The 9,490-nt window shown below is 34.6% G+C and overlaps 3 protein-coding genes across 4 annotated transcripts in view; 2 read left to right on the top strand and 1 right to left on the bottom strand.

Annotated features, from left to right (window-relative positions):
• Positions 1–2,541: 2,541 nt before the first annotated feature.
• On the bottom strand, positions 2,542–3,572 carry LOC111491817 (ethylene-responsive transcription factor ERF003-like). Its single transcript, XM_023140866.1, has 2 exons — positions 3,304–3,572; positions 2,542–3,230 (listed from the first exon to the last, which is right to left on the bottom strand). Exons 1-2 carry the CDS (start codon positions 3,384–3,386, stop codon positions 2,774–2,776), a joined length of 540 nt encoding a protein of 179 aa, XP_022996634.1. The 5' UTR covers positions 3,387–3,572; the 3' UTR covers positions 2,542–2,773.
• Positions 3,573–7,282: 3,710 nt separating this feature from the next.
• Positions 7,283–7,994, top strand: LOC111491816 (60S ribosomal protein L39). Its single transcript, XM_023140865.1, has 3 exons — positions 7,283–7,409; positions 7,506–7,609; positions 7,701–7,994. The coding sequence occupies exons 1-3, from the start codon at positions 7,407–7,409 to the stop codon at positions 7,747–7,749; spliced, it is 156 nt and encodes a 51-aa protein (XP_022996633.1). The 5' UTR covers positions 7,283–7,406; the 3' UTR covers positions 7,750–7,994.
• A 1,208-nt stretch (positions 7,995–9,202) lies between these two features.
• Positions 9,203–9,490, top strand: part of LOC111491805 (aspartate aminotransferase, chloroplastic) — a 3,907-nt gene continuing 3,619 nt past the window's right edge. For both annotated transcript variants that reach the window (XM_023140852.1, XM_023140851.1), the window contains exon 1: positions 9,203–9,381. In XM_023140852.1, coding sequence (XP_022996620.1) covers positions 9,325–9,381 — 57 coding nt within the window. In that variant the 5' untranslated portion in view covers positions 9,203–9,324. The remainder of the gene's footprint in view (positions 9,382–9,490) is intronic.

The raw sequence follows: 9,490 nt of genomic DNA, 5'->3' as shown, positions 1-9,490 counted from the left end.
AAAAAAAAAAAAAAAAAAGAAAATTAAATTTACAAAAAGTGATGATTCATGTGATGTGAGTCAAAGAAACACTGGAAGGAGATGAATTTGGACTTGTTTCCATAAATTGAAAATAAAATAAAATAAAATCTTTTTATTAATTTCCTTTGTTTTTTTTTTTTTTTTTTTTTTTTTTTTTTTTTTTTTTTTTTGTTGGGGTTTTGGGATTTTAAAGAAAATAAAAAAGCAAATCTCCTTTATATATATATATATATATTCAAAAATTGTGGGCTTCAAACATGAACAATCATTGAGATTCTTTCTCTATTGTGTAAATTTAACCTTTTTTTTTTTTTTTTAAAATTTGGATACTAAAAAGTGATGGGGTTTTATTAAAATTAAAATTATTGTTAATAGCAATTAATCATTATTATTATTATTATTTTGCCCAACATATCACATCAATGGTGAATCTAGAGGGATTAATTTTTATTATTTTCAAATTATTATATATTTGTACTCTAAATTCTATGATTTTCTTTTCTATATAATTTATTTTTTAATTTTGGGGAAATTTAAAATATTTTATGTTAATTAATACAAAATTATGCTATGATAAATGAGTAATGATAAGGTTAATAAATAAATAATGTGAATATTGGTTTTATTTTATTTTGTTTTTTAATTTCCCAAAACTTTTAAAAAGGGAGCATAGATAGTTCCCTTCCCTAATCCGGCAAATTTTCTCTTCCACAAAAGTCGTCGCGAATTTTGGCTTTTTCTTTGCTTAGGGTTTTGGGAACTACAAAAAAATAAAATAAATAAAATAAAATCATTTTATATTTTACACTATGCTTTTTTTTTAATCAATATATACTATATACTTCAAATATATTTACATTCGATTAAAATTTAAAATTTAAATTTGTATTTTATTTAATTTATGTATTTTAAAATTTAATTTATGTGTCTATGGTTTAAAAATTTTGAGGATAGCAGGAAAGATTCAAATAGAACAATATTTGTTAATGGTGAATTAAACGGCTACAAATGATATCAGAGCCAGACACCAGAAGAGTAAATTGTGAGGTCGAATGAATCATTATTTATAAGGGTGGGGAAATTTCTTATTAGAAAACGTGTTTTAAAATCATGAGGCTGAAAACGATACGCAACATATCAAAACATACAATATTTGTTAATACAGGCATAGGCTGTTAGACTATTTAATTAAAAATAATTGATTTATTAGAGGTTAAATTTGAATTTTATGTCTAATAAAATTAAATTTAAATCAACACAAATTTTAAAAATGTTTTTACTAGTGATTTTTTTGTAATTTTAAAAAAGGTTTATGAATTATTTAATTATGACGTGATAAATTGATTTCAAATATCTCGGCACAAATCTTAAACGAACGAAATCAACGACAAAATTCAATTAAATAAGAAATTGAAAGAAAAAAACCAATTTTAAAAAGTAGTTGAATCACACGTGGCAGCATTGGGATGAAGGGCCCCACGGGTATCAAACTACGAAAATTGGGCCCAAGTTTGTACCTACTCCAGTCCAATTAATTGTCCATTGTAGCGATCCGTGAAGCCCATGGCAGCTTGTTATCCCACAAGCCCGTTGATTAAGGGCGTTTGACTGACGTGACATTTAATGACGTGCCCCTTTCTCATTTGTCCGTCACCTTTTCCCCAACCACAGATCCCAACTGCTCTTTCACGGCTTCATCCTTTTTTCCTAAACATTAATTTTAATTTAAACATAGAAATTTTATATATTAAAAATTTAACTTTAAATGTGACAAATCATTAAAGATTTAATTGTAAAAAAATGATTAAGTCAAAATGTAAAGTTAATAGAGAGGATAATTATGGTTAATGATGATGTGTGAGCTAGCTAGCATCCATAACGGCTAAATTCTTCTCCTTTTTAGTTCTTCAGATAAGAATTAAAAAAATAAAAAAAAAAAATCATGTGAATTTCAACCCTGTTTTTCCCATTGTCCTTTTTAAGTTATTTAATTTATTAATAAAATAAAGTGGGGTCCTTAATTGTCCTTTGTCATTCTCCCGAACTCTCATTTTATTTATTATATTCTCATGATCGCTCTCGTTTAAATATGACCTCAGATCATTCATATACATATTTTGAACAATAATATATTAATAATTTTGTTTGAAAAATAAAAAAAAAAACAGAAGAAAAGTCGGAAATTTTGATTAATTAATTTAGAGCTGTCTTACACACTCGACGACGCTAGAAGAGTTTCTTATAATGTTGCACTTAATTTACTACATGTAGTTTCAAGACACTTACCTCATTTTTATATTTATTACGATTTTTTTTTTATAAAATAAATCCGACAATTTACATTAATTCAAAATTTGAATGTATGTTTTAAAAGTCCAGAGGCAATGTACGGATTTGCAGAGCTTGACTTTGGTGCATATTGAAAGTGATTTCTCAGGAAAAAGAAGAAGAGATTAATCGGTTAATTATGAGATTAATGTGATTAATTTGAATATAATTAGTAAAAATTAAGGGGGGGAAATGAAATTATAAGGATTTCATACTAATTATGTAATATAAAGGGATTTGGAAAATAGTACATGAAATAAAATGGGGGCGCCGCCACTCAATTGGCCAAACCAGAGAGAAACAAATCTGGGTTGGCCAAGAGGAAATAATGACCTCAAATGATCAAAAGTCGGGTAGTTAATTAAATTAGCTAAATTAATTCATATTTTGTACATAATTAGAGGCGGAGATCTATAGTTGAATGTCAAATGGGCTGAGCCTGCAGGCCGGCGGCGGAACGGAGCTCAATTCCGCCGTAATCAAGGAGCTCCTCGATCATTTGTTGAATATGATCATCATCCAACGGCTCCCCGCGATCCACGCTCTCTAGTTTGACTTTCTTCGTTGACGTCACGTCGGCTTCCACACCGACGGGAGCAATGCCGGATGTCACGGAAAAATCGGTTCGGATTGTGTCGGTTTGAGGGCGACGTGCAGCAGAGGAGGATTGCTTGGTGAGTTGCAAGGAGGCCATGTAGCAGCGGTGAAGCTTGGCGGTTAGAGTAGCCGAGAGAAGGCGGGAAGATGAGGAGCGCGACAGGGAGGCGTCGTAAGGGAAGTTAGTGCGCGCCCTTGGCCCGCACATGAGGCGCGCGGCCTCGTCGTATGCGCGCGCTGCGTCTTCGGCCGTCTCGAACGTGCCCAACCAAATTCTAGTCTTCCTGTATGAACAAAAATCAGTGAACAAAAAGGATGGCGAATGGACTTAGTTTAAAGCTAGGAGAATGGACTTACAATAAAGGATGGCGAATTTCGGAGACCCATGAGCCCCAATGGCGCTGTCGGACACCGCGGAATCTTTGTTGTGGTCTGGGCATGGTGAGCGGAGACAGAGAGGTTGTGAATGGAAGTGGGAAGAGGGGGTTTAAGTAGAGAAATTGATAGGCATTTTCCAAAGACTGCACTGGCAAGCAATTTGGGTCAATACTGATCGGTCCCACAGGGTGGCTATAGAGGTATGCCCCCCAGTAGTTAGCAGTTGGGCAGGTTGCTAAGGCATGTGAAGAAATATTGAATAATATATATTATAGGTGAAGGGTTATTTCAAACTCACCAAATTTTATTCACATGATCACCAAATTCGAATAGATTTTGGTCGCTACAAAACAAATGTCCAAACTTTGTTATATGGGTTTTGGAAGTGGAGTTTTAAGGGCAAACTAGAATGCATTATAAGAGGGCCAATATGGTTGGGGGAATGGGCGGAAAATGGTTGCACATGTATAGAACCTCGCACCATGTTTCTGCAACTGCAAACATAACCCATCTGGGAATCATTTCTTCTGCTTTACAATTATTCCCATTCCCCCCATTCTCTCCCTCTTCCCCCATGTGCCTATAAATCCAAATTTCTTCTTCTATCTACCCAACTCTAACTACCAACTTTCCATTCCCATCCTATATACATATATGGTCCGCTTTAGTCCGTTGCGTATCGCCGTCAGCCTTAAGATTTTAAAATGCGTCTGGTGGGAAGAGGTTTCCACATCCTTATAACAAATGCTCTGTTTCCCTCTCCAACTGACATGGGATCTTACAATCTATCCCTAAAGGTCCAGCGTTCACGGTGGCACACCGCTGAGAGATCCCACATCAGTTAGAGAGGGGAACGAAACATTTCTTATAAGAGTGTGAAAACCTCTCCCGGGCGCATTTTAAAATCCTTAGGCTAACGATAATACGTACTAAGCTAAATCTGACAATGTTTGTTAGTAGTGGGCTTGTGCTGTTACAAATGGTATCCGAGCCAGACGCAGACCCCCAACGAGGGTGTTTTCTGAGATCCCACGTCGGTTGGAGAGAGGAACGAAACATCCCTCATAAAAGTGTAGAAACCTCTCCCCGACGCATTTTTAAATCCTGAGGCTTACAGTGATACATAATGGGCTAAAGCTAACAATATTTGCTAGTAGTAGGCTTGTGCGGTTACAAATGGTATCTGAGCCAGACATAGGCCCCCAACAAGGGTGGATTGTGAGATCCAGAGAGGGGAACAAAACATCCCTCATAAGCGTGTGAAAACCTCTCCCTAAGTTAGATGTATTTTAAAACTATGAAGCCGATAATAATACCAAAACGGATAATATTTGCTAACAATGGGTTTGAATGTTACAACCAGGATAATGATAAATTTTCATACGTGAGTATTCAACACGTATGTGAAAGTCAAAATTCGAATCTTTGACCTTTTGATTTATAACATGTTTGTCTAGTTTGTGTTTAGGTTGACTCGAGTATCAAACTCATCATCCTCTTGATCCAAGAGAGACAAACAACTCCAATTTCAGGCGTTTTGGTTCCCTTTTTTACTATAATAAATTGCAGTTGGTTTATATATAGCATTATTTAATCAAGTTATGGAGAGTTTCATGTCACAAAAGATAGCAAAAATATTTAATTTTGGAAACTTATATTTGATAGAGAATGACTTTATAAGCTTAGTAGATCCATGACAAAGATTTGTTTTCTTTTATATATATATATTATACATTGAACGTCTATCATATTCTCAAATTCTTAATTTACGTTACGCTACATAAAAATTTAATAGGGCCATGTGCGGTAGGGACACTATACAAACAAACAAATAAACAAACAACGTCTCTTCTTCTAAGTAATTTGTTTATCATTTCTTGTACTCTTCCTCATTTTCATCTCGTCCAAATCAAATGAATCTAACTATAACTATATATTTAAATCAGCTTGATTTTTTTAATATGATATTTTAATTGCAGATGGATTTAAATAAACGAGTGGTCGTTAAATTAATTTTGGAGAATTGGAGGGGTTAGATTGTAAAAACAAGAAGTTGGAGGGTTGGTTGTAAATGGGAAGTGTGTGGAAATATGGTTAAGTTTGGTTGACAGCTAAAATGGAAGATTAATTGGTTAAATGAATTAAAAAGAGGTCAAAAAGGGTAGATTTATGCAATCATTTGGACCCACCAAAACTATATAATAATAATAATTAATAAATTTTCATATTAACCTATTTCTATACAAAACGCGTAATGTGGGCCCAACACACAACATGGGTGATCATCCTAAATTTGTCCCTTTCTCTTATCAAATTTAATTAATTCTATGCTTTAAATATACCCACAACATTAATTACCATAATATATTATTAAATGACGTGTTATATTATGAACAGAAATACTAAAAAATTATGAAAAGTGGATGTATGGGGTCGATGTTAAAGTAGTTTAGTATTTTCACTGGAAATATCACATGAAGAATCGAACGCAGAAGAAATAAAAGTGACGGGTGTTAGATGATGAAAGTCCCACATCGGTTAATTTAGGGAATGGTCATGGGTTTATAATCTAAGAATACACTCTCCATTGGTATGAGGCCTTTTGGGAAGCCCAAAGCAAAGCCATGAGAGCTTATGCTCAAAGTGGACAATATCATACTATTGTGGAGAGTTGTGTTCGTCTAACATGGTATCGGAGCCATGCCCTAAACTTAGCCGTGCCAATAGATTGACAAATCCTCGAATGTCGAACAAGGGACTCCAAAAAGAAAAAAGGAGTCAAGCCTCCTCGAAGGTACGATTAAGGGGAGGTGTGCTTTGTTCGAGGGGACGTGTTGGATGATGAAAGTCCCACATCTCTTTGTTCGAGGGGACGTGTTGGATGATGAAAGTCCCACATCCCCTAATTTAGGGAATGATCATAGGTTTATAAGTGAGGAATACTAACTCCATTGGTATGAGAGCTTATGGTCAAAGTGGACAATATCATACCATTGTGGAGAGTCGTGTTCGTCTAACAACGGGATTTTGTTCAATGATTCACTACTAAAATTTTTTGGAAAGTGGATGTATGGGGTCGATGTCAAAGTAGTTTAGTATCTCCACTCGAGATATCACATGAAGAATCGAACGCAGAAGAAACAAAAGTGACGGGATTTTGTTCAATGATTGACAGGCGTTTGTAAGCTTGTGGCTCAATTGGCTTGTTTTTATTGCATCACTCCAACCCCAATCTCGCTGAGAAAATCAAGCTTTTTTTTTTTTTTTTCCTATAAAAAAGATTCTGATTCAATGACGCGGTTGCTGAAGAGTAATGCATTGAAGGGAATTGAATTTAATGGCCACCAACGTCATCATTCTGGACGCTCGTAAAATTTGAATATTAATTACTGTTAAATTAAATTATGTTGGAATTTAAAGTATAAATGAGTTGATTATTAAGCTAAATAAATACTTGGATTATTGGAATGTAATTAAATGAGATTGGACAAAATAGTCAAGCTCAAGCACGTGCTTCGACTGCCTGAGAGTCAACAGTTTTAACATGGACGAGGGAGAAAATTGGAATAAAATAATTAGCTTCAATAACTTAAAACCATTAATTAAATAACTCTTTTATTTATTTATTTTTTATATTATTTATTTATTTTAAGGATACTTCGGTATTTCTTTACTAAATCAGAGCTATTATCGTTGTTTAATTCTCTAATAATTAAATCCTTAATTAGCAGATAATTTCGGAGTTTGCTCCCTTCTCCATGTGAAGCATATACGTCTATATAGGATATTTATTTATTTATTTATTATTATTATATACGAGAGTTTGTGTTCAAAGTAGACAATATCATACCATTAGGTTTAAACTCTTCAGCCTATTGTTTAGGGAGCTCAGAAAGGCCTTTCTGGACCAGCCCATTTACATTGTCCGTCAACAAAATGGACTTGGGGATTGCCTAGGACCGAGCAACAATTGTGCTAGCGGTCCACATAAAGTGCTCATCTCCTCTTTCACTCGTCTTTTCTGAAATTAGGGTTTCTGTTTCTTGTTCGTAGCCCTCGCAGCCGGTTTCCGATTCTCCAAGATGGTAACTGGTTCTTCCTTGTACTGATTTCCGTTATGTTTTCTCGCTTTGGATTTATTGTGCATTACACTTCCGGTTGATTTTCTTAAACGTGCGCAGCCGTCGCACAAGACCTTCAGAATCAAGAAGAAGTTGGCGAAGAAGATGAGACAGAACAGGCCTATTCCTCACTGGATCCGTCTTAGGACTGACAATACCATCAGGTCTCTTCTCTTCCGTTTTCTTTTACTCAATGTTCTCGTTTCATCATTTCTCATTTCAAAATCTAACGCTGCATTTTGATGAATATTTCAGGTACAATGCGAAGCGAAGGCACTGGCGCCGCACTAAGCTCGGATTCTGAGGTGTTTTGCATGTGATTTTCTCTTCATCCTTGGCAATTGTTTTGATCCTAATTAAGCGTTAGTAGTGGAGAAGACAGAGAATATAGAGCTAGATGTTTGAATTTTTGCCTCTCAATTAAGAATTTATCGAAGAGAATCTCGAGTAGTCTTTAGGGCTACTTCTATGTTAAATTTATATCTGGAGTGATGTCAATTCGGAAGTTAATTCTGTTGGTTTAGTTCAGTTTGGTGCCATTTCTTCTAACGCTAGTGCAGTGTTTTGTTATGGCCTTGATCATTGAAGTATTCAGGTGGATGAGATGAGTTTAGTATCTACTAGATCATCGATTGACTGGGTGCATTCGCAAATTAACTCCCACAAGTTTGTCGTATGGTTTATTTCTACGTCCTTGTTAACTTTTCTTTTTGACGTATGGATTTAGTTGTTAAATCTCTTCCTCTATGTTGGAACTTTGATTTTGATTCATGAACATTCATTCACTTTATGTTTGTGTCTGGAACTCTTCACTACATTTCATGCTTAGTTTCTATCAGAAAAGTGATCATAAACGTTCTATCTAACTGTCCATTTTCAAATTTTCAAGTTTCATTTCTTGTTTAAGAACAAAATTGACTTTCAAGCTTTTAGTAATATGACGTATCGCCATATCTGTCTCTTCGTGTGATGAACGACATAGAAATAAGGTTGTAATGGCCTTTGGATTTCCCAAGTGAGGACTAAATTTACAGGCTATAAACTTGGCGATCAAATTAGAAAATGCCTAGTCTAGTCACTTTTTATGTAACATCTCAAATCCGAATATTGTTTCTCAAGGTTTTAAAATGCTACTAGAGATGTTTTTGCATTCTTACAAATAATGTTTCGTTTTCCTTCTCAATCAATGTAGAATCTCACAATTCCACTCTTTGCTAATTTATTGTTCGTTGTCTATCTTTTATAGCATTTGTAACAGTCCAATTCTATCACTATTAGATATTGTCTGTCCATATGTATCACCGTCAAACAGTTTTAAAACACCTCAAGAAGTCCTAGTTTTAAAACACCTCCGTTTCCTTTTAATTTTTTTTTTCTTGTCATTTTAAGAAATTTTTTAAGATACTGAATTAAAATTTATATTTGTAAACTAGCTCACTAAAAGGGTATATCTTTAAATTGGACTAATAAAAAAATGTAATAGTGTGACAATTAAATACAAAACTACCCCGTTTTAGAAAATGATAAATTAAATTAAAAGGTTTATGAATTAAATGAGGATAATTGTTGCGGATAAAGTCCAAGTCCCTGACACGTGGCTTCATTTTAAGACACGAATGCAATCCATAAATTCAGTAGTCCATTCTCTCCTTCTCATGCAACCAGAATTACCATTTCAGCCACAACACAGAGTAGAGATCCGACGAGCGCCGTTTTGCAGCAAAGCCCCCCATCCATTTACAAATTGCCCCTCAGACCCATTGCCTTGTCTCTCCCCTCATCCTCTCTGCGAACTCCGATCTCCATTGTTATTGATCCGAGTTTCATTGATTTTCTGTTTGCTCCATTCCTGAGCTTATTTCTTCTTGCGTGGATTTAGATGGCGTCCTCTATCCTCTCGCTTGCTTCCGCCTCACTTTCCTCCCTTGAGAACAAGGTTTTCTCTTCCTTCTGTTTACTATCGCTTTCGTTCTTACGTTGTTTTTCTCTCTGGTCTCGATCTTTTTTTTTTTTTTTTTTTTTTTTTTTTTTTTTTTTTTTTTTTT

The sequence above is a fragment of the Cucurbita maxima genome, unplaced genomic scaffold, assembly GCF_002738345.1.
Source record: "Cucurbita maxima cultivar Rimu unplaced genomic scaffold, Cmax_1.0 Cma_Scf00017, whole genome shotgun sequence".
Taxonomy (NCBI): Eukaryota; Viridiplantae; Streptophyta; class Magnoliopsida; order Cucurbitales; family Cucurbitaceae; genus Cucurbita; species Cucurbita maxima.
Note: the sequence above shows the minus strand (reverse complement) of the source record. Positions and strands in the feature narration are given on the sequence as shown.